We start from the raw sequence: 25,575 nt of genomic DNA, 5'->3' as shown, positions 1-25,575 counted from the left end.
TCTGCTTTGACCAGGATACAACCTGGGCTCCCAAAAGGCCACCCTCATACTGTTCCCTGTACACCTTGGCACTAGGACTCTTTTAATGAGGTTTTGATCTTCTAATATCTCCCATCTGTGCCTTTTCCTTTCACTCCCCACCACCAGCAAGGGCAGTCGGAATGTGTTTCCTTGGGGCTGGCTGCACCAGGGCTGCCCACCAAGTGTCCCTTCTGATACTGATGACACAGAATCCCAGAGTTCCCTGAATGGCCAGGACAGACGTTAGAAATTTCATGTTTTTAATATAGATGTAACCTGATATTTGTACTTAAAGTACGATAGACTAGAAAACCAGGATACCCGTTCCAGAAATTAGTATTCAAGTTTTATATTTTATTTAGCCATCTTATTTCCTGCTTTGGAGAGAATAGTTGAGAAAATAGGCATTAGACACAATTCCTTTTTTAAAATGAGGTTGTGACATACTGTTAATAATCACAGAGACAGTCTGTACCACAATTGTATGCATTTACAATGTGCTTTCAGAGATTCCTTGGGCTGGGGCTGAAAGACTGAAGATAGTGTCTGCGTTCTTGCTGTCCACCTTTTTATTTACATCCTGCTCAGAGTTCCATGCAGAAGTTTATGGAGATTCCTTCCATTTTTTTCCTGTAGATTTCATCAAACCTCTCATTCTGAGCCACAGTGAAGTGGTTTTTCCAATCCCCCACTGTTCCTAGAAGAGGGAAGCCCAGACAGGAGCGTCACTCTGACTGAAAGGCTCGGTGTCCCTAAGTAAAGCAGTGGAGTGCGTGTGCTGGACCTGGCCTGTCACACGCCCACCTCACCCAACTTCCCTTTGTTGACACCCAGCTCCTGCAGCTCTGTGCTCTGAGACGCAGCCCCGGGGGCTCTATGAAGGCGACAGGCTTCTCTATCAACTGGACATCTGAGCCATGGGAGCTGGTAGCTTGGCAAGACCTGCTCCATGTGTGGCGTATGCACACAGTGGACTGCTACAGAGACATAAGGAAGAATGGACCATGGACACACAAACACAGGGAGGAATCTTCAAACATGCTGAGCAAAAGACACACAAGAAAATACATCTGAATGAATGATTCCATTTATCGGAAGTCCAAGAACAGGCAAAATCTGTCCACCGTGATAGAAATTAGAATAGTGGTTGACTCTGAGGGTAGAGAGTGACAGGAAAGGGGCATGAGAGGGAACTTTCTGGGGTGACAAAAATGTTTGATATCTTGATCGGGGTGCTGGTAGAATGGGCATAACATTTATCAAAACTTGTGGAACTGTGCACTTAAGATTTCTGCCGTTTTGGTATATAGATTACACCTAAATAAAAAAGAATTTGAGAATGTGAATAAGATGCTATTTTTCATCCAGCAGTGCCTTAAAATAATTTTAAATAGGGGAAAGACCCTTTGTTCCACCAATGTCTCTTCTGATAAATTATGCAACAGAAATAAAAGCATCAGGGAATAATAAAGACAAAAATTGAAACTATGCTAACTGTAGTGTCTATCATTAAGGGAATAGTTGAATGAATAATAATAATCTGTACTTTGGTATCACAAGAGACCACTAAAAACAGTGAGGTACATGAATCTATGTGCCTTGCCCTGGAGGGATGTCTCACATTCTGGCAAGCAAAGTTGCATACTATAACCACATTTTATGTTGGAAGGAGCAAGCTTTTATCCTGATACACACACACACACATTTCATGTGTGTATGAGCCCCAAGAAGAAGATGTATAGAAAGGTAGGTATGTGTGGGCCTGAAGACAGGATAATGCCAAATCATAACTGATTATCCAAAGAGAAAAGAGGTGGAATTGTCTGGCATGCTGTAGTAGCATGGGTTGTTGTTGTAGGTTGGAAAATGCAATGAAATAAATTCAATCACATGCAAAAAAAATGAGGAAGAAGAAAAAATGTTACAAAGCCTTATACACACCATGGATGCACTGCTGTGAAATATTAAAAAAATTATTTATAAAACAGAGAGGGAAGGAACTTCCATACTGTTGGTGGTTACTTCTTCAGAGTGGAGTTTTGGTGAGGAGAAATTTTTTTAAAAATATAATTCTATATTGATTTAAATTTAAACAATGACACATACTACTTTTTAAATCCAAAAAATGATAGTCTTTGTTAAGAAAAACATTATCTGGGCCAATTAGAATTCCTCTTCTGGGAAATGGACCTAAGAAATATTGAGAGAATGAGGCAGTTCTCAGCAGCAGTTTAGCTGAAAATCTTGGTGCAGAGCAGGTGTGGGCCACGGTGGAGACTTAGTTCTGAGCAGAAACTGAGTCAGCAGAAGCTGCAGAACAGGAAAAAGGTATCACAAGTAGAGAGACAGCAAACTGACCAGGGAGGAAGGCATGTGTTATGGTCACAGGCAGAGCAGCCAGTCCCGTACGTGGTGTGGCTTTAGAACAAGGGGCACAACCTCCTGCTGCCGAGGTCCCGGACCCTTAGATCCACGGGTCCCAGGAGGTCTGGACCAAGAGCGGCTCCTGTTCTAGTTATCTGCGAGACTTCCTTTTCTGTTGACTGTGAATCCTCACTACAAGCCCCTGGCATTAGAGTTAGTATGAGGGACCCAGTTCCTTGCAACCAAGCACCAGAGCGACAGCCCAGAGAGCCCTCTCCTACCACGGACGCAGTTCCCAGTCTTGCTAGAAGCAGCTGTTATGAAGAGTCGTAAACACATTGTCTTGGAATTCATCAAAGTCAGTGTCGTCTTGCTAAGAGGCAGGCAGTATGTGTCAGACAAGCTGAGTGTTGGTAAAGAGGCTCCACTAACCTTTTCTCATGAAAGGGGAAATGGACTGGTCCAGGATAGATTTGGGAACCGTAGAACGGTTCGTCATGGGATTTTCTTTCATTTTCTCAAATGACGTCTCCTGGACAATTTTATCTAGCACGGCCTCATCCAAGTTCTTTCCCATGAACCGCATCACCTTCTGAATCTCATGCTTTGGGTCCTGTGGTGAGGGCGACATTGGATTGGAAGGCAGGAGAGTATCAGAACGGCACCCTCCCCGAAGCACAGCCCCGGAACAGCTTCAGATCTCTCTACACCTGGGCCTGAAGCGCTTCTTCTCAACGGCCTTGACTCACCCTCTTTATGTCCTCGAAGAGGAGGAAGAGAATCTGGTATCTGTCTTTCATCTCCCACCATCCTTTCACGTGGTCAAACCAGGAACCCCAGCCCACTGCACAGACACAGGAAACAGAACAGCTGCTTAGGAATCTCACAAAACGCTCAGGCAATTGGGGTTTTATTTACCTAAGTGCACCAGGAAAGTGCAGAGGGAAAAGCAAATTCTGGACCAGACAGCTCCTGAGGATCCCGATCGGTTTGTTTTTGAGGTGGTGGGGATTGGGACAGCCTTGGGGTAATTCACCAAAACAAGCTACCTAAGGTGGTTTCATGTTTATTATGTGCAATCCCACTTGCCCTGACAGTGGGAATGAGGGTGGTGCTATAGGTCAGGTGACCCAGAACAAAGCTTTCTAATTGGGGGAGATGTTTGCCAAGGGCTGTGGGCACACACTGTGAAAGCAGCCAGCCTGCCCCGCCCCATCCCATCTGTGGTGGGACTCGCCTGACGAGACGCAGGACATCCTAGGAGTCAGAGCGTTCTAGGTGATTCCCTGGACTCAGCCGAGCTGCAGTGAGACGCAAGGGTGCAGAGGATTGTGCTTTACCTTTTCCACTGATGAAGGTTTCGAAGTACTCTTCCCAGGTACCAGGGTCGGGAAGCACTTGATTCATCCTTTGGAAATGGTAGTAGGAAACCATACAGTCTTTGGCATTTCGAGCTACATAGAGGAACTTTGGGGCAAGAAGACAGGTGGGTGGAAGAGAGTGTAAAAAGCAGGTTTTCACAGAGCCCACCCAGGTGGAGCCGTCCCGACGGTGGCTGCGCACAGGGCTCGGCTCTGCCACACTGGCAGTGCCACCCGTGACCTCCCTCTCCTCGGGATGTCCCTGCTTCGCTGCCCATTCTGCTCTCTATTTCCAACTCGGTCCTATTAATTAGTTAATCAATTAGCTAACCCCTGGTTGCCCCTTTGGTCTCTGGAGCAAAATCTTTCTCTAAAAAGTCTGACCTGCCATCTGACTAAGAAACTTCCACACGCATGTGGACGACCCTGCTAATGCCCTCATCTTGGTGTCCCAGAGAAGCAGGATAGCTTCATGGTTAAGAGTTGGGCCACGGAGCAAGAAAACAGCTGCTGTTTTTCTCCTGCCTCCTCAACTCCAGCGGTGTCCACCTCCAGACACTGTAGCTCTGCCCTACAGAGCATCTCTAGGTTTCGCCACAACCTCTCATCCCTCGGCCCTCCCAGCCTTTCACTTTAACCAAGTTTGACTTCTCGATTTCTTCCTCTCAATGCACATTTTACAGCATCAAACCCGAAGTGGCTTCTTAATTAGCCGTCCCCGATCCCTGACCAGGTATTTCAACTCTGTGCCGATTTTCACCTTAATGCACTGGCTCTCAGTTGGGGATGGTTTTGCCCACGAGGGGCATGTGGCAATGTCTGGAGAGATTTGGGGTTGTCACAGCTGTGGGTGGCAGTGCTACTGGCATCTAATGAGGAGAGGTCAGGGCTGCTTAACATTCTCTTCTCTGGCTTACCAAGCTGCCGAGCACCAGTGAGGAAAGTTTTACAGAAAGTTGATATTGAAAAATCCACCTGGATTCTGAAAGTTTTTGACCCGGCGTTGTCTTTCCCTCCAGTGCTGCCTGACAGTCACTTTTCTAATTTCTTCGCCCTTTCTCATTTCTAACCTCCAGCCACAGACTCTCCTCTCTGCTCACGCCTTCACCCCACTTGCTCTCAAGTTCACTGATTCTCTGTTCAGCTGTATCTGTTCAGCTTGGCAGCCTAGTCTGGCAATTTGAATCTCAATGATTGCATATGTTTTCAGTTATAGGAATGCCATTTATTTACCTAATAATTCTGTTTCTAAAAGTAGTATCTTATTCCTTTATTGTATTTTTTATTCAATCTTTCATTCCTTTAACAAACTCAAACATTCTCTTCTTTCTATAGTTGATAATTGTATTGCCTGACGTTTTGAGGTCTAACTCTGCTGTTTGTTCTGTCTGCAGACTCTCTCTCATGGTGTCTGTTCCCTTGTGCACTGCAGAACTCTCGAGGGAATGTGTGGGGCCTGAGTTGAAGCTGCATCCCTCCAAACAGCATCCGTGTTTGTTTCTGCCGGGAAACTGCAGACACAGGCAATGGGGACCACCTTATGCTAATTTCTCAGCTTGTGGGTTTTTGGACAATGCAAGGAGTGCCAGTCTGAATCTTGATCCCTTAAGAGAGAAAGCCTGTGGCTATGCATTCTCAAGGGAGCTGAGAGCTAGGTCCCATCAGAGAGGGTCCCTGGGTTCTGCCTTTGCCCCCCACCCATCCATGAGGATGTTGCTCTCCAGTGGTTCCTTAGTTCCTGGTGCTTTGACCCTATCCATGTGCAGACCTGAAAACTCAGGATGCTGGACTGTCACGGTCGTCAGATCCCCCAGGACAGCTCCAGTCCCAGTCTGCCTCCCTAAGGTTCATTGCCCTCTTCATTTTGGGAACTTAGGGACTTTCCTGACTTTATTTTGATCTCAGGTACATGTTGAAAAGGAAGCGTGATGTGTTAGGTGATATTGGTGGGTGTTCTGCACAGAAGGGTTTCAGGATATCTAGTCTGCCGTGTCCTGGAGATGGAAGTCTCGCCCCCTTGTCCAACTTTACCAAAAGGACTCCCGTCATTTGACGTGAGTCCCCCAAGGGCCCCCCTGTCCTCCAGAAATAGATCTTCTAGCCTTCTTCACACTTCATTCCCACCTCTGAGAACCCAGAGCCCCACTCTTACCACGGCTGGCGGCTCAGCGTGTGCCCTGACCTCACTCACTGCACAGCCCCTCGTCTCTCGGTCCTTCAGCAAGTGCATTTCTAACACTCTCCATGTGCCAGAGCTTATGAGATGCTGGGAGCATAATAAATACGGTCCCAGAATACATAAACGGGGAGCCCAGAGTCTACCAGAGGCTGAGGCCACAGCCCCTGCAGAACACTGCTGCACCTGTTCATCCACCTCCCCTTTTGGGCCATCTTCAGGTTTCCTGCACTCGCTCGTCCCTCCCTGGTCTATCACAGAATCTCCCCTCAGCCTGCAGCCCAGGGCCCATCCTCTCCCCTTCCTTTCACAGCCAGACGCACTGAAGGAGCAGCTGACACTGACCCTCCCAGTGTCTCTGTCCTCTCCAACAGTGCAGCCTGGCTTCTGCCACCACGTCTTATTTGAACTGTGCAGGTGAACATCCTGCTGAGTGCAGAACTGCACGTTTCTCTTACTGCTGAAGCACTCCCAGCACTGCAGAGCCAGTGGAGAGGCCAGCACGATGGAGCACGTTCTGAGCTGGGTCTGGAGGACTCGCCTGGGCACCCCACACTCCCTGCCGTTGCCGTCGCTGGGGGCTGTCGCATCTTACCTTGCAGCTGTTTTCCCAGAAGGACGGCGGCAACAGCTGAGCGGGAAGGTGGGTTCTTAGTGTCCGTGGAGGGGGCATCGCTTTGGCTTGTTCTACACCTTTAAAATAATTCGGGAGGAAACATCGGCACAGAGCAAGTCCTGCGTGGGACCTCATGGTCCAGGCACCATCCGGAATATCCCATCACCCGCCTGTCTCTGCGCTTGTCTGGTGACTTTCTCTTGGGGTTTCACAACGGGATTGTTAATATCACCTTCCCTCTGCGGACCCACACATCCTGAGAGCTGGAAGGGAGCTCACAGCTGATGTAGTCTGTCTGTCGTTTAAGGAGGAGGCAGTGGAAGTCGAGAATGGACATGTGACGTCTAGCCGGGGCAGAGCTGCCAGGACCACAGAGCAGGCTGCTCTCACCTCCCTGCCCGCCAGCGCCGCCCACGCGTAGCCCATGTGCAGCCTCTTCTTCCATCTCTCAGGACAGGGGCACTGGCTGGGGCTGAGTCATGATTTCTGCTTCTCGTTTAAGACCCTTATTGCACTTGCTCTGTGTGATCCTTGTGTTAAACTGAGCAGGGAGAACCGGCAACACAGATCAGGGAGACACACACAGTCTTTCTAAGCAGCCGCCCTCCAGTGGAGGAATCAGAACCTTGTGCACATAACACCGGGAGTGAGCCCAGCAAACACTGAGAACTAAACCCACTCCAGACAGATCTGGGGTGAATTGATGCTGTTAGGTGGCACTCTTGAATTCGGACCCCAACCCATAATTTATGGGTAAAAATCCCTCTGCACGAAAGACGATGACTTTCGTCATCATCATTTTGAATACAGGGCACCTTGCCTCATAAAGGCATATGACATGCCAAGCTGGGTGACGGGCTACTGTCCTTTCATGAAGTTCTACAGCAGCAAGGGTTGACTCGAGGGGAGCTCTATCCTGGTTTTCGTGCTGACCTAGTGATTGTACACTCTGCTTCCCACTGCCAAGGACACTGCATTAGAAATATTGCTTAGGCTTTTCCTCTTTCTTTAAACTCCCACATTGTCACAGGTAAGACAACGGTGCCAGGGCAGGATGCAGAAATAAGATCCAAAGCTGGGCTTGGATGACCTGGGGAACATAAGGGGTCTTGGGCCAAAGGATTTAGCCTGGAGAGGTGCCTAGTAACGATACCCAACACTTAGTATGTTCTATACGCCAGGTGCTGCTTCAAGCTTTTTACATACACTAAATTCACTTAATCCTCTCAACAGCCTTTTGAGGTGGGTGCTAATTCTATTGACATTTTGCAGCTGAGGACGCTGTAGCACAGAGGCATTGGGTACCTTGCTAAAGGTCATGAGCGAGTGATGGAGTCAGGATTTAAGCTCCGGTCAACCTTAACCGTGATGCCATCCTGCTGCTCATGCAGCAGAAGACCAGACACGAAGCCTGATTGCACGTGGAGTGGGATCACAGTCCAGCAAGCAGAGGGAAGCCTGTGTGGGGTCAGAGCTCCACAGATAGTTCAGTGCAGGGGGGGACCAAGCACTGGCTGCACAGCCAGAGGTCGCCACACAGTCAGGAGCCAGGGGCTGGGCAGGTAGGAGCATAAGGAAGAGTCGATGCTTCGAGGATATCCTGACTTGGGGACACACCCCTGCCCAGGTACCAGTATCTTACCTGCATCAGATCCGGGACTTTCTATCTCAAGGCATTTGTAGGGATTTGTCAGACCTCCTTCAACAATGGCTCCAAGTCCAGATGAGGACGGAAGAGAGGGGAGAGGGTGCGGGAGGAGCTCTTACCGGAGGGCAGGGGCGGCCGAGCCCACTCGATGAGAGGGTGGCGGTGCTGGATGAGGGCTCTCTGGCATTTCTCCATGTCCCCATTCTGTTCAATCATGTCCACAATTTCCTGAATCCACGTTGTCCCTGAGGCCCAGAGGGAAGAATGAGAGGCAGAAACCTGTTAGACGATCCTCCCGCAGAGTGCTGAGTAAACGCAGGGACATGGACACTGCTGCTTGCCTCAACCTCCCCTCAGGTCCGGACCCAACAGCCAGGACAGATGGACGTCCATGCGGTGCACACTTCGGATCTCAGTGGGCAGTGGAGCAACACAGGTGAGGCATGCACCCCCAAGAGCAGTGCACAGCGGGGACGGCAGGCAGGGGCCTCTGGAGCTGTGTGTGCCTCGCCTGGGAACCCGGGCATGCGGGCACACTGAGGATGCCGGCACACTGAGGATGCGGGCACACTGGGGATGCGGGCACAGTGGGCATGCGGGCACACTGGGGATGCGGGCACACTGGGCATTCCAGCACACTGAGGGTGCGGGCACACTGGGGATGCGGGCACACTGGGCATGCGGGCACACTGGGGATGCGGGCACACTGGGCATGCGCGCACACTGGGCATGCTGGCACACTGGGGATGCGAGCACACTGGGGATGCGGGCACACTGGGCATGCGGGCACACTGAGTTCCAGCCCCTGCCGAGGAGCAAGGAGAAGCAGGTTTTCTGTCAGGGAATTCTAGCCCGTGTGAGAAACTTGCGCGGGCTCAGCAGGTCATGGTCTTTGCTCTCCCTGCCCCACATCCACCTGACTTAGGGTAGGTGCAGATGAGGAGATCGTCCGGCTGGGCCTCAAAGCTCTGGATCTGGCTCCAGTTGTCCACAGCGGCAGCCTGCAGGGGGATCCCCGCCACCTCGCTCAGTTGAGTCTGTTTCCCCACCGCTGTGGTCAGGGCTGTGGTCAGGGCCATTATGTCTCAGGGTGTGTGTGGGGGAGGGTCACTATGGGAAGAGAATAGAAGAGACCTTTTTCAAAAAATTGCAGTAAAATAGACATAACATAAAATGGACATCGTGACCACTTTCAGGTGTGCAGTCTCGTGGGATTAAGGACATCCACACTGCTGTTCCACCCTCACCACCTGCAGAACTTTCCCACCTTCTCGAATGGAAACTCTGTCTCCTTTAAACAATAACTCCCCGTCCTCCTCCCCTAACCTCCGGCCACCACCATTGTCCTTTCTGTGTCTATGGTCTCCAGATGTTTTATATAAGAAGAATCACACAATGCTTGCCCGGCTGTCAACGGCTTATTTTACTTGCTTAATGTGTTCAAGATCCATCCATGTTGTAGCATGTGACAGATTTTCCTCTAAGACCGAACAATATTCCATGTGTGCATATACCACATTTTGTTGATCCATTCATCCATCCGTGGGCACTTGGCTATTGTGAATCATGCTGCTATGAACACAGGTGTGCAAATATCTACTTGAGATCCTGCTTTCCACCCTTTGGGGTATATGCCCAGAGGGGAACTGCTGGATCAAATGGTAGTTCTATGTTTCATATTTTGAGGAGGCGCCACACTGTTTTCCACAGCAGCTGTATCATTTTACGTTCCCACTAGCAGCGCACAAGGGTCCCGATCTCTCCACATTGTCACAAGCACTTGTTATTTTCTGGGTGTTTGGTGTTTTTGTTTTGTTTTGTTTTGTTTTTGGAAGCTAGCTGATACAGGAATGGAACCCTGGACTTTGGTATTACTAGCACCACTCTCTAACCAACCAAGCTACCTGGCCAGCCCTATTTTTTGTTTTTGGTAACAGCCATCCTAACAGGTGTGGGATGATATCTCCTGGTGGCTTTCATTTGCGTTTGCCTGATGACTAACGCTGGTGAGCATCTCCTTGTGAGCTCACTGGCCTTTTGCGCCTCCTCTCTGGTGAAATGTCTGTTCGGGTCCTTTGCCCATCTTTGCATCAGGTTGTTGTGGTGGTTGTTTGTTGACACATTGAGAGAAGACTTATTAAATGTGCAAGGAGAGGAAAGCAAGAAGTGTGGGCCACTATTATCCAAGAGTAATTGGTACTCGGATTCCAGATGACATTTACTACTACTGTTGATAATGAAATGATAATAATTAAAACCGAACATTTATTGAACACTTTACTGTTCCATGTGCCAGGCTGAGTGCCTTATATACTTTCACTCATTTTAACTCTTGCATAATATGAGTGGTACAACTTTAGAGTTGAAAGGGTCCTTACAGAACATGGAACAGCGAATGACTGCTGAAAATTGAATAAAAGAATCAGGCCCAGCCGCTCCACGGGACGAGTGAGAGATGTGGGCACCCTGCTGAGCAAGGCCAGTGTTCATGCTCAAGCTCCCAGAGTGGGTCGAGCAGATTAGGACAATGAGTGTTTCCAGAAATGAAAGACAAATTGTTTCTGAAAGAACTTTAAACATAAGAAGCAGCTGTTATTTATAATTTGTCAAAGAAGGTAGAGTTTGAATGATACTCCTGAGATTATGGTGTGATCTACTTTAAGACAGCAGGAAAGAGAAGTAACATTTCCTGCAGGCCTTCTACATTAGGTCCTTGCAGACTATTCTTATCTCAATTAATGCATATCACAATTTTATTAGGAAGGAATAATTATCAGTCTTTTAACTGTGAGTATGCTGAGAGTCACTTGATCAATAACTTGCCCAGAACCTCAGCCAATATCTGTCTATGAATGCCATGTTGTTTCTTGAAAAATTGCCTGTGGTTTTTAACTGTGAGTATAAATGTATATATTGCAGAAATTTTGGACTAAAGCCAAATGTACAAGCAAATATCCATCACACAGAAATTAGCATTTTCATGTGTTTCTGTTTGTTTCAAATGCATAGTGTGGTAGGAAGAATAACGACTCCCAAAGCCATCCACATCCTAATCTCTAATAGGTTGCACTGCATAGAAAAGGGACTTTGCAGATGGGATCCACCTGAAGGACCTTAAGGCAATGAGATAGTTCTGGACTATGCAGGAGATCCTACTGTCACCACTAGGGCACTTAAAAGGGGACGAGGAACAGAAGATCCAGACAGAACAATGCAGTGGAAGAGGCCAGAGAGAACGGAAGCCCGAGAGCAACTCACCTGCTGCTGGTGGCCTGCAGACAGGGAGATGCTGAGCCAAGGCCTGGCTTCTGAAAGCTGAGAAGGAACCACACCCAACAGCCGACAAGGAAACAGACCCTCAGTCCTACAGCCACAGGAAACCAAATGCTGCCAACACCCAGAATGAGCCTGGCAGGGATTCTTCTCCAGGGCCTCCAGAAAGGAACACAGCCCTGCCAACACCTTGACTCTACCCAGAGACAGCTCTTCTGCCTTCTGACTTATAGAGTGTGAGATAATAAACTTGTGTTGTTTTAAGCTGCTAAATTTGTGATAATTTATTATGGTAGCAATAGAAAAAGATTTATTCATATGCACAGACACACACACAAGTTACAAAAAACTCATTGGATACTTTTATGGACTGAATGGTGTCCCTGCCCACTCACCCCATTCAAATGCTGAAGCTCTAACACATAGGACCTCAGAGGGTGACTGTATTTGCTGATAGAGCCTTTAAAGGAGTGATCAACTTAAAATAAGGCCATTAGGGTGAATGAACCCTAATCCAATCTGACTGGTGTTCTTAGAAGAGGAGATTAGAACCCACAAGGAGATACCAGGGGTGCACGCATCCAGAGAAAAGGCCTTGTGAGGACATAGTGAGAAGGTGGTGGTCTGCAAGGCAAGGAGAGGGTCCTCAGGAGTAACCAACCCTGCAGGCACCTTGATCTTGGACTTCCAGCCTCCAGAACTGTGAGAAAATAAATTTCTGTTGTTTAAGTTCCCTGGTCTGTAGTATTTTGCTGTGGCAGCCCTAGCAAACTGATACAGATACCTTTGGTGAAGCTCAAAAACCAACTATTTCTTTTGAAAACTGGTAAATAAAGGGAACAATTTAATCAGTTGTCTTGACTGTCCTATATTAATTGTACCACTGCATAACCGAATAGTCCATGAAAGGACATGTCTTTTTACAGAATCATTCCAACAAATAAATAAACAATAAATTACAGAACTGTAATGTCCCTTTGCAGCCCTTAATGATTTAAGGAACCTAGGCATTTAACCCTCGTGGCTCCTAACATCACGGAAAGAAAGATTATTAGACATTGAATACTGTGTACCTCTTAGTGAAGACTTACATTCCCTTTATAAACACTGAAGACATTGGTCCGGCTGAAAACATTGCACCAGAATCTGGATCCACACCAATTTCCAGAAAATGCAGAGAACAGAGGAATGTGTGACTACAGCACAGCAATGAAATCAACAACATCTAGACCATGTGAAAGTCTATAGGACAACAATACACTTCCTGCAAATAAATTGCACGGAAATTATTTCATAAATTGGAGAGGAACGTAAAGGTTAAAAAAAATAACCTAAAAGGGCAAATTAAACAACCACCAAAACAGGCATATCTAGACTATTATGAACAGAGGTGTTCACTTAGGTGAGAAAACTATAAAGAGTAGTAAGGAAGTGTCCGTCCTAAATGTCAGGACAGTGGGTACTTCTAAAAGGAAGAGCCCTGTCTGGGGGACGGGGAGCACCTGGGGCTTTTGAGGAGGTTGGCAAGGTTCTAGGGACATCCTGACCTGGGTGCTGGCTCAGGGCATTTGCTGTTTAATGATGTGTAAGCTGTATATTTGCATGGTGTGGTTTCTGTGTTTGTGATATATTTAGCAATAAAATGTGAATTCAGCCTATGGAATCTAGAGGGTAGCGTGGGCAGGGGCCAGAGCATTCAGATGGAGGGAGGCTCGTGGGGGGGCCTAGCAGTGCACAGGAGCAAGGTGTGCCCCTGGTGGACAAAGTTCTGGAGCTTAGAGCTTTGGGGCAGGGGAGGGCTCTCCAGAAATGGGGTGGAGGAATCGAAAGGTGTTTTATGTGCCTTTAAGGAGTATGCGTTTTTGCCTAAGCACAGCAGGAGTTTAAGCCAAGTTATTTGCACTTTTGAAAGATCACTGCAGGTGGAGGGTAAAGAAGGGTTGGAGTGGAGACTTACCCAGAGAGGAAGGGGGTCAGGAGGGTGCTGTGGTAATTCAGCTGAGGGTTGGTGGCCATGCCTTACTCAGGCGTGTATTGGTGCAGACACAGAGCAGTAAGTGGACTTAAGAGACCTTTGGGAGGTAAAGTCAACAGCACTTAATAACACATGGGCTGTGATGTGGTGGGGGTGGGTGGACGGTGAGTCCAATGTGGAGGGTAGAGTCTGAGGCGTGGGCTGGCATCTGCTTGGAGGCCCCCGGGCAGGTGCATGTGTGGCTCTGACCTGGAGATGATGATTAGGCACCTTGCTCTGGGTGGCTGGGTGGTGCCGAGTGTCTGGGCGATCCCCTAGAGTGTGAGTTAAGAGTAAGTACAGTGACAGAAGTGCATGGCGTGTAGGGTGGGGCAGAAAAGGAGGCACCACCAGAAGGCTCTGTGCTGAGGACCAGAGAGGTGAAAGCGCTTGGACGGTCTGGAGTGTTGGGTTCCACCTGCGGCTCTGTCCGAGGCCTGCATGGGCCGGGCCGTGATGGAACCAGGCTCGGGGAAGAGGCGCAGCAGAGTCGAGGCAGCCGGACAGTGTGGCGGGAGCAGAGGAGAAATCGCAAGCCCTTCTCACCCTCCCACAGCCTCTCCACAGTGGGGCCACAGGGACGCATGGCTGCTGTCCTTGCAGAGTTGTGCCCCTGGACACAGAAATTGCCCCTTGAGCGGCAGCTGGAAGCTTTTCCATCTTTTCAGGCCAGCTCATGTGGCCTCCTTCGTGAAGCCATCCTTGACTCCATGGCCAGAAATAATTGCTCCTTCCAAGGGATTCCACACTATTCTGTGTGTAAATTTTATAGTTCTCACCCCACCGTTTACCATTCCTTGCTTGTATGTCCAGCCTCCCACCAGGACGTGCCCCCTCTTCAAACCGAGAGCGTGTCTCAGCCAATGGCTGGGGTGAAAGGAGGGCCCTTGTGGACAGAAGTCCTGGCGGGAGAGGGGGAGCTGGCACCTGGTGAGGGAGGGCATTTGGGAAAAAGTCAGGTGGAAGAGAGAGACTGTATTATGGGCGAAGCAGCTTTTCGAGGTGATTGCCATCAGGGTCATGAATTTCTGGGTCTATCATTGTTAGGCTGGTGTCTCTGGGACACAAATGTCTTTTATGTTACTTTTTCAGATTCCTTTGGATCTTTCCCAGCTTGAGTTAATCTGTCTATACAGTAACACCTCATGACCAGAGTAAAGATTTAAAAAATAAACCGAGTTAAGCACAGCATTTCTTTGAAGCTGCATTCTTACCTTCAAGTTCCAGCTGAAAGTCAGCAGCCCAAAGTCCTACCAGACCAAGGGTCAGTGGGCACAGAAAGAACATTCCAAGGGAGTGACGATGGCAAAAGCTCAAATTGCCTCTGGGCCAGAAGCACTTTGGGAGGCTCTCAGCATCAGCAAGGGACACTGCTGGGAGAATAGGGACAACAGACACAAACCCCGTGTTCTGTCCTGAGGAGGCAGAACTGCTGGCGGTGTGGGTGCGGCGATCCCTCGGCCTGCAGATGTGCTGCAAATCTCAGCTGCCTGTAGCTCCCGTGGACTGCAGGCTGTTTGCAGAAACACGTGCAGGCAGATGCATCCTGCTCCTTCCTCTCTGCCACCACTAATCTCGGCTGGGAGCCTGCCTCTCTCTTTGCTCAGGCTCCTCCCTCTTCTGTCTGGCAGAGATTCTAAAACTGGGGGGAATTTAGGGGGAACTGGCAGGTCGACTGCAGGACCAGTGCATGCAGCTCCCAATACGCTCCTGCTCCTTCCTTCGCCCCCTTCTCCTGGCTCCTCAGCCTGAGGTTCACCTTCTGCATCTCTGAAGTATGGTAGCACTACCTGTCTCCAACTGATGCTTTCAGATGAGAAACAACAATGTTAATGAAAACACCTCGCCCAGCATATAGTAAGTGCTTACAAATGCTGGGGCTTCTTTCCTTTCTCCCCAAACTGTATGCACGCACATAAATGCAGAGAGGGCCGAAGAGATGTCCAGCGCTTAGGCAAGTGTCTTTTTACACCTTGCCTTGTCGTGCAAAAGTCTACTTTCGTGGAGGCAGATTATATTCCCTGGTGTTCCTGGCTACCCAGAAAAATCAAACTGATGTCCCAAAGGGGTTTTTCTTTTTTAATCACAGTCTACATTTTCTTCTTTCTGCTCTTTTCCCAGTTCCACTTATCCCAGTGTGGTAAGCCCCAGTTGGCTGACACAAGTTCTTAGCGCTAAGTCAGCATCACTCTGTAGGCCAAGTCCCTCATTTCAGCTGTCTGCTAGGGTGCTGCAGACAGCGGAGCCCCCGGCAGAGCCCGTGGCATCCCTCTGCAGTCGCTGCCACCTTCCACCACTGAACACCACGTGGGCCCCCTACCTAACAAGTCAATCGTTCATTTAGCATATATTTATTGAGTGCAACTGTAAACGGCAGCGTGTAACCCACAGTCCCCACGATCCCAGTTAGTAACCGCTGCTCATTCCTGCTTCCTCCACAATCAAAGCAGATGAGCGGCACTTTGCGTGACCCTTTTGTGGCTCTCCTTACTTGTGTCTCTTCCGTTCGGGTCTCCCATACGTTCAGCATATAAATTGAACTCGGTCAGAGCACACGTTCCCCTGGGTTTTTATGGCCCAAAGTCTGGATGTTGTCACCTGGAACTCAAACCTTCTTGAATGTGACAGCATCTCCACCGACCTGCGTAACTTACTGTTTCCTCTATGCATCTCATAATTTCCTGCCTCCCTGCTTCATGCTTGTTCTCCTGCCAAAAAGGCACTTAATCTGTTTCCACGGAGTCAAATGCTTCAACTCTGAAACATCTTTTCCTTGAAGCCTGTCCTCAGGCTCCAGCTGAAAGTAACCTCTGCTGTAAGCGATCGCATGCCTTTAAAAATCAGCACTTTTGTTGAGATCTAATTCACACACCATACACTTCACCCATTTAAGGCGTACAGTTCATTGTTTTTAAAATTGTGTGTCCATCAGCACAATCAATTTTAGAACATTTTCATCAACCCCATAAGGAAACTCTGTACCATTCGTGGTCACCCCTCATTCCTCCTATCCCCAGCTTTAGGCAGCCACTAATCTACTTTGTGTCTCTATAAATTTGCCTTTTATGGACATTTTATATACATTGAATCCTACACTATTTTATCCTTATGATTAATTTGCCCTTCTTTACTACAATTATCTCTTTTTACTTTTATTTTACTTTTTACTTGACACAATATTTGTGCATTTTATGAGGTACAGAGTAATATTTCAATACATGTATACACTGTGAGATGATCGAATCAGACTAATTAGCATATCCATCACCACAAACATTTATTATTTCTTTGTGTCAAGAACATTTGAATTCTTCTCTTCTAGCCACTCGAAATTATACAGTAAATTATTGCTTACTATGACACCTAGCACTGCTATCGAATACTAGAACTTATTCTTCCTATCTAGATGTAATTCTGTATGTGTTAACCAACCTCTCCCTACCCCACTACCCTCAGCCTCTAACACCCGTAATTCTACTCTCTGCTCCTATGAGCTCCCTTTTTTAGCTCCCACATATGAATGAGAACATGCAGTATTTATCTTCACTTGTTTCACTCATAATGTCTTCCAGGCTCATCCACGTTGCTGCAAATGACAGGATTTCACCCTTTTTATGGCTAAGTAGTATTCCACGGTGCATATATGCTGCGTGTTGTTTATCCATTCATCTGTCGTTAGACACTGAGATTGATCTTGGCTATTGTGAGTAATGCTGCAATGAACATGGGAGTGCAGATGTCTCTTCCACACACTGACTTCACTTCCTTTGGGTATATACCCAATAGTGACATTGCTGGGTCCTATGACAGTTCTATTTTTATTCTTTGAGGCACCTCCAGACTGTTGATCATAATGGCTGTAGTAACTCACATTCTCACCAACAGTGTGTGAGTTCGCTTTTCCCCACACCCTCCCCAGCATTTGTTCTTCTCTCCTTTTGATGTAGCCATTCTAACTGGGCGAGATGATACCTCACTGTAGTTTTCATTTGCCCACTTGGAAGGTTGTCTCTTCACTCTGTTGATTCTTTCCTGTGCTGTGCAGCTTTTTAGTTTGATGGAGTCCCATTTGTCTATTTTTGTTTTTGTTGCCCGTGCTTTAGAAGTCTTCTCCATAAAATATTTTCCCAGCCCAATGTCTTGAAGCATTTCCCCTATGTTTTCTTCAAGTAGTTGTATAGCTTCAGGACTGAAATTTAAGTCCTTAATCCATTTTGAGTTCTTTTTTACTTGAATAGCAAATCACCCAGTTTCCCAGTGCCTCAGTTGTCCTAGCTATGATACTGTCACTTAGGTGGAGACTAGCTCCAAGTCTTCCTGTACCGTTTCTTTTTAGGATCATGTCTTATCTCCAATCAGGATGGGCTGCATCGTATGATGTCAGTGAATAGCTCTGCACTGTTTACCCACTCAACTGGATTAATATGTTTATCAAATGAATGAAGAGCGAACGAAACAGAAACTTTAATTCCCACCAGCACTGGGTCTCATTGGGCGGATGGGGCCAAGGTGGGGAATGTGAGGAGAACTCTCCCTGGGGCCCTGAGTGCCTGCTTCAGCTCTGGGCCTAGGCTCCGTCCTCATCTCACTCTGGCCCAGCACATGGATTTTCCCTGATTCCCAATTCATGCCCTTCTAGACATTTCTGAGCTGTTTCCAAGAACCAGGTAAAGCCTGCCCACTTTGTAGTTAGGGGAAATTCTTCATGGCAACTTCTGCCCACCTGCAAGACCAACGCTGCCGCTGCCTCCTGGGAGAGTTTTTTGAGGGGTCCGATCACAGTTACGCCTGGGAAAGCAGTCAAGCTGCCTGTGCCCCTGGCACAGAGGATAGTTTCTGTGTCTCGGTGGCCGCCCGAGGAGAGAGGGAGCAAAGGCCCTTCCCCCAGACACAGGCTTCCGACGTGTCCAGACCCTGCAGTGCTGGCCATGCGAGTCCGGCTGCTCCTAACCTCAGGGAACTTGCTCAGCAGACCTGGAACTGCTCAGTGCTCTCCTGGCCCGTGCGCCCTGTTTCTGTTGTGGTCGTTGCTACTTCTGTTTTTGACCATCGACAGTCCACGTAATTAGACGTCTCTTGGGCCACGTTTCTCGCTTAGCTGTGCTCATTGACTTTAACTCCCTGCCTCCTTTTCCTTGTCCCGTCACCCAGGGAAAGATGGATCAAATCTTTCTCTCCCTCACTTCTGTCTCCTCTCTTTCCTCTTCTCCTCCCCGTCATTCCATTTGCAGCCCGGCCCCCTCCAGCCATGGCTGGTGGCTGTGGCTGTGGCCCTGGATGGGGATGTGGCCCGGGTTCTAGTACTAAGAAGCAGAGGAGCCCTGAGACGGGAAGCAGAGCTAGAAATAACGAAGACTCGCTCCGAGTCAGTTTCTTAGAGCTGCTGCGTAAAGCACCACAGACCGGGTGGCTTGAACGACAGGAACGTCCTGTTTCACAGTTGTGGGGGGAGAAGTCTGAGATCGAGGTGTGGAAGGGGGGGTTCCTTCTGGGGGCTGTGAGGAAGAGTCCACCCAGGCCTCTCTCCGGGTTCCTCGGGGTTTGCTGTCATCTCCCTGGTCTCTGCCTCATCCTCACGTGGCATTCTCCCTCCGTGCGTGCCCGTGTCCAGATTCCCACTTTTTATAAGGACCCAGGTCATATTGGATTAGGACCCACCTAACAACTCCTCTTAACTTGATCATCTGCAAAGACGCTATTTCCAAATGAGGTCACAGTCACAGGTACTGAGAGTTAAGACTTCAACATTTTAGGGTGGGGACACAATTCAACCCACAACACAGTACTAACAGTTTTTGAAACTTTGAAAAAACAGCCATAAGTTTCTTTCAAAACATTCCCAGAAGTTCTCGATGCTGCCTACCATTTTCTCTAACTCAACTGGCTTTTTCTCCTAAGGCACCAACATTGCAGATAAATGTAATTCTCTTTTGTTCTGTTTACTAATGCATCTGACAGCATTGCTTTTCCCTTCCGGTTCCCTTGGAGAGCCTGGTGTTTCAGCTGCTTCCTGAGTTCGCTGCACGCTTCTGTTCTAGGCTCGAGAGCCTGGTACTCGTTTCAGCATTGTTTCTTGGAAAAAATGTCTTTCAAGTCTCAAAAGATTGAAAGTGTGCTCTGAACACAATCAACTTTTAACTGGGGACTTCCTGTGCAAGTTTCTGGGTCCCTGCTGTCACCTGGAGGACAATAAGTGCGCCATTCTAAAGCAGAGAAAAGCAGTCTCGTGACCGGTAACTACCAGTTCTTTTCATAGTCCCAACATGCTTTTAGAATTTCCCAAATTAGTAGGTAATGTTTTATACATGTTTTAGGACAGTGAATAACTGATAATATAGGGGGTGAAACAGTATATTACAAAATAATGTATTCAGTATGCTCCGATCTTCACAAAAACTGCTTTGCTTGTCTACACCTACAGGGAAAAATGACACAGCAAAGCCTGTACCCTCCTGTCAGCCATACTCATCACTTGGATGGAATCGTGTCACTCTGGAGGTGGGAGGTGATAGGAAGAGGACCACCACTTGTCACGTGTGACAGGCTGTCTCCTATTGCTTCTCCAGTATCACTCAGTGGGGATGATATTCCTCTAGTCAGGGTGGGACGTTGAGCAGTTACCACGTCCCTTAGTTACTTGACAGAACTACTGCTACTGTAAAGGAGAGCGGTGGTGATTCTGCAGTTAGATTTCAATCTTGGCTAAATGGTTCAGTTTTTGTTAGAGGTGAGACCTCTCCTGAGCCCTCCCTCTATAAGGCCTGGATTTAAGCCAAAGGATGGAACAGGGCTCCGCTTTCTTTGTGCCCCCTTCTCTGTCTCCACTCGCTAGCTCCAGATTTGGACCCTACCAGTGCCACAAATGTTAAAGGGAGTAGAGGGAAGGGGTTAAGAAGTTGCTGATACAGCAGTGGGATTTATGAGACCTCTGACCTTGCAGGTGTCTCTAGCTGAGTCTTTCTTGTGGGACACATTGGCTTCCTCTTTGGAGATTCGCAGGCCTGGGGCACACTGCCTGGCCATCCCTGTGCCTTGGGTGCAGATATCCCAGCCAGAGTCTCTCCCCTCAGCTCCCGGTTCACCGTCGGGCAGCCCTGCTGGGGCCTCTTCCACGTGGCCCACACTGGTCCATGGAAACACCAAGACATCCTTGTCTTGACCACCCAGGCGTGCAGGTAATGCCAACCCCACAGTCCTGTCTGGTTCTCGAGACCTCCCCAGTGAGGCTCCGAGCCTGGAGTCCACAAGGCCCCCCGACGCAGAGTGCCCCAATCATCTCCCCTGACATCTGCGCTTCTGTGCTCTGTGGGCTGAAGATGTAGGAGGGAGCATTCTGCCCACCCCTCCGTCAGCCTGTGTGGGGACCCCCAGCACACGCACACTCCCCCACAGTGGTCTCTTCCCACGTGCTCTTTTCTTTCCACACCCCAATACTGTCTTATATTTTTAACCTCAGTGAGAGTTCCAAGAAGCAAGGAGCAATTTCTTGATGATTTACTTTTAAATTCTGGATATGGAAATTCTATCTCATACTTATTTTGCTAATTAGTGTTTATTGTATTGGTACCTAAATCACAAGCAAGGCAAGAAGAGTCCTATTTTTTAAACTCTGTAAGTTATGTAGGTAGCACACACACAGAAAGGTGTACAGCTTGATGAATTTTCACAATATGACCACAGCTGGACATGAGCACCCAGCTCGAGAGAAAGGACATCGTCTACAGCCCAGAAGTCTTTCACACATTCCCTTAGTCACTTCCTCCCTTCAGAAGCCACCCGAGCCTTCCTTCTAATTTTACTGAGCAGTGTTGCCTGTTTTCGAGCACTATATTCTATTGAACCTGATGAAGTTGCTTATATTCAACTATTATTTGCCCTTCAAAATGGCGGTTTTATTTGGTTCAACTTTTTGTTGGTGAAAGTCATTCATGTTGCTACATTTAGTAGTGGTTTGGGGCTTGGGGTTATTTTTGCCAATTTTTTTTTGCTTTATTTATCCATTGTACTGCAAAAGGGTAAAAAGTAAGCTCAGGGGTTCGGCGGAGCATTACATTTGTCTTCTGTGTTAGGTGTGCAGATATTTCAGCGTTAGGAGGGATGGTCAATTTTCCAAAGTGATTGTGCCAGTTCACTCACCCACACTATGTACCAGCAACAGCAGAGATTAGAAATGTTAGAATGATACCACTTAAAATAGCAACACAAAGCAACAGACGACTAGGAATAAATCTAACATAGGATGTGTGAAATGGTACCTGAAAAGCTACAAAACCTAATTGAGAGAAAGTTAAAAAATATCCAACTAAATGAAGGGATATACCATGTTCATACACTGGAGAACTCAATAGTGTAAAGATGTCAATTTTCTTTAAATTGACCTATAGATTTAATGAAATTCTTATCCAGTCTCAGCAGATTTTTTTTACCTAGAGTAGAACTGAGAAGCTGATTCAAAAATTTATATGGAAACACAAAGAGCCAAGAATCAAGGTAATCTTGAAGAAGAGCAGATCTGGGGAATGTGCACTACCTCATGTCAAGATTTGTTACAGAAGTACCTTAACTAAGGCAGCGTGGTGTTTGTGCAAGGATAGACAATAGACCAATGAAACAGAAAAGAGAGGCCAGAACAGACTCACATGTAGACAGCCACCTGACTGGTGATGGTGGAGGTACCACGATAGAGGGTGGAGAGGGCGACCTTTCCAATAAACTGTGCTGGGTCAACTGGACATCCCACTGGGAAAAAGGTGAGTCCTCTTCCCACTGCACACCATACATAAAAATCACTTCTGGGTGGACTATAGATCTGAATGTGAGAGGAAGGACGGTAACATTTAGACGGAAACATAAGAAAATACTTTTTTGGGAGTATGCATAAAGCAAATATATTTCACAGGGCCTTGTTTTCCAAAGCCTTTCAGTTTCAAATATTTACCTTTCAAAGGACAGGAAAATTTCCCCAGGCTATACTCCCTGTTGTAAGGTAAAGAATTGTAACACAGCAAGGTTGCTTGCTCAAAGACAGATGGATTACTGATTGATATGTAACGATACTGGGAAAGTGCTGGAAGAAGGGAATGTTTGCTAAAATCAAGCTTTTGTTGCAAATTGCATTATGGAATGTCACCTTCCTTGTCTTACTGAATGTTGCCAGCTTCTATTGTTAAACTTATTAAACTATACTTAGCAAAAACCCCACCTATGTTCTCTTCCTGTAACTTCCTGGTCTGGAGAATAAATGTGGGAAGAGAACCCAAATTCATGGTTAATTCCCAAATGGAAGGAATGCCTGTCTCTTGAGGGTTCTGGGAAATTAAGCCCTTTTCGGGGCTTCTCACTGCTCAGAAGGGATGGGCTTTGAGTAATCTTTGGCGGCTCCATCACCCAGGGCAAAAAGGATGACAAATCCGTGGGAGGCAAAGCAACACTTTTTCATGACCTTCAAGAAGATCAACATTTACTAAACAGATTAAGACAACTACCCACTATAGCTCACTATAGAGGAAAACAATCACAAATTGGATTTAATTAAAATGAAGAACTCTGTTCATCAGGAACACTATTAATAGATTAAAAAGGCAAGCCACAAAGTGGGAGATGTACACCTTTTTCATTTGTGGTGTACAAACGGTCAAGAACCTCATATCTAGGTTACACAAGTAACTCCTATAACACGATGAGGAAAAGACTGACCACCAACAGAAAAGTGGGCACAAGCCTTGAACAGGTCCTTCACGAGCAGTGATACAGCAATCAATACCTGCAGACGCCAGCGCAGTAATTACCAGAGACGTGAATTAAACCAATTAATCAAGTGCATCCATTTAAATAAATTCAACTAAAAATTAAATCACCACTCAACACTACTACCCAAACACCAGAATATCTAAAATTAAAAAGTCAGGATACATCAAATTTTGGTGATAATGAGAAGCTGGAATCCAATACAGTTGCTTTTTCTTTTCTTTCTACTTTTCTCTGTTTCACATTTTCTACCAAATTTATGTTCCTTTGTAAAATCTGAATAAAATGATATTTTTCTTCAGAACAGATTTTTGTTTTCTTAATGCTTCTCAGCTCTGCATCCAAAAGCAAAGCACAGGCAGAACTGCAGGATGTATCCAAATGCACTGGGCAGGCTTTACATGCGTTCCTCAGAGGGCAGGGGTAGTTTCACAGCGACAGGTGTGGAGGGTCCCTTACGAGGCAGACTTTCTGACTTCTGAGGAAGAAACTCACTGGAGCAGGCTCAAGGTTGGCGCATCTCAGCAGGCAGAGTGTGAATGATTTTGACCCGGTGGCTCACTCCTGGGCTCTGGCACTTTGCTGGAGCCCATGGCAGGGTCATGGTGGCGGCCTCTGTTTCTTCTGCCTCAGTTCTCCCAGGACTTCTCACTCTGATATGCTTCTCTCCAGAAACTGTTGCAGTCCCGGGCCATCCCGGACACAGCGGGCTCGGCTTGCCTGTTGTCTTGTCTCTAGGCTTCTGCCTGATGTCAGCCCACGCGAGGGTCTCATTTTGACACTACCGACACTGGTTGTCAAGGTGTCCACATTCCAGTAAAGAAACTACCTTACTCTGTTATTTAGCAGCTTCCTTTCCCTTTTTGTGGTATTAATGATACTGTAATTATAATGTCTCACTATGTGACTGGCACTGTTCTAGGAACTTCACATGTTTACTATTTTCCTTAGGTCTCTAGCAGCCCTGTGAGGTGGCTGGTGAGGCTGCTCCCTGTCATGACAGCACTGGGACATTTGAGGAGACCCGGACCACAGCAGCAGAGCTGGGCTTTGAACCCAGCGGGCTGCTCTCCCAGTCCGGGACTTGAATGCCCACCACTGCGTGTTTTGAGCCTGTCTTCTCTGGCTGCCTCCTGGTGAGTGCAGAGTTGTGGGGCTGGTGCAGTGTGAAAAGTATTCCAAGCCGGCCACTTCCGTGAGGACAGACCTCCAGGCTGCACGTCTTGGGGCAAAGGGCCTCGCTGCTTTCTCACAGCCCAGCCCACCCCCGAGACCCCTCCCCCAATGCCCGAGTGAGCTCTGGGCCACATCTTTGAAAGTTATAACCCACCTTAACCTCTAGGAAAATTATTTACTCAGCCTGGGGTCTCATTATATTAAGGGCAAAGGGTAATTTGATAGTTCAGAGTGTGGAGTAGTATCACTTTTTAAAAACATTTTCCTCATTAGTCAAGGTCATCTGAAAGTTACTCTTGTCTTTTAGGAAGCTAACAATCCCAATCACCTTTCAAAATTAACGGCATATTTTATGTTCAATATTTTAATCCAGTTCTTTTAAAGGACTAAGCCAGAGGAAAACTACAAATACATTCTCTGTCCGTCTATCTGTCTCTCTCTGATTACTTACAGTTGGCGTTTCAAGGCAAGCAGTGGATCACAGGCAGGAAAGTCAGGGTTCAGGTCCCGGTTTTGCTGAGAGGCCTTTTAAACAGCCTGCCTTCAGGCTCCATGAGTCCCCCACCCGGGTGCACTGTCGACGTAGAGGTCCAGTCACCACTGGCCACACCTTGGTAAAGCTGCAGCTTTGTTATCTAATAGCTCATTTTCTGGCATTGCCCTATCAGGGCTCTCACTCATGTGCTTATTTTTGATAGCCTTGACCACACCTAAGTACAGGCCAGGGTTGGGTTCTGTCCTCTAGAACAAGAGTCCGCAGGGCGAACTGCTCCCATGGGAGGAAATGTCTGACTGAGCCGCGCCCTTCTGTGAAAATGGGGCTGCAGTGAGAGGGCAGTCTTGACCGCTGCAGGCTCTGTGAGAGGTAAGGGGGCCCATCGGGGACGGTACTAATTTGAATACCTGCTTCTGGAGTCCTGATACAGTTAGGGAAAGCCAGAAAACAGTGGAGGAGGTTGGGGGGAGGCTGGAGATTCTATAAAAAGACAGAGAAGGGCCCAGAAAAGCACTCTTCCTCAGAAACAAAAGAGAGAGAATAAAGTGATATTAGCATTTCCATGGTGGACCAGTGACTCCTGTCATTCATTCATTCGTTCATTCATTCATTCAGCACTCGTTGACTGCCAGGCACTGTGTTAGGCACTGAAGAGCTAAGAAATAAGAGCTTTATAAGATCTT

The 25,575-nt window shown here is 47.5% G+C and overlaps 1 protein-coding gene across 1 annotated transcript; it reads right to left on the bottom strand.

The window, feature by feature from the left end:
* Positions 1-354: 354 nt before the first annotated feature.
* Positions 355-24,915, bottom strand: LOC134369825 (sulfotransferase 1C2-like). The gene is made up of 8 exons (XM_063086579.1): positions 24,848-24,915; positions 9,103-9,296; positions 8,306-8,431; positions 6,518-6,615; positions 3,726-3,852; positions 3,135-3,229; positions 2,818-2,998; positions 355-718 (listed from the first exon to the last, which is right to left on the bottom strand). The coding sequence occupies exons 2-8, from the start codon at positions 9,263-9,265 to the stop codon at positions 606-608; spliced, it is 903 nt and encodes a 300-aa protein (XP_062942649.1). The 5' UTR covers positions 9,266-9,296; positions 24,848-24,915; the 3' UTR covers positions 355-605.
* Positions 24,916-25,575: the final 660 nt, after the last annotated feature.

Source organism: Cynocephalus volans, chromosome 2 (genome assembly GCF_027409185.1).
Source record: "Cynocephalus volans isolate mCynVol1 chromosome 2, mCynVol1.pri, whole genome shotgun sequence".
NCBI classification, from domain to species: Eukaryota; Metazoa; Chordata; class Mammalia; order Dermoptera; family Cynocephalidae; genus Cynocephalus; species Cynocephalus volans.
Note: the sequence above shows the minus strand (reverse complement) of the source record. Positions and strands in the feature narration are given on the sequence as shown.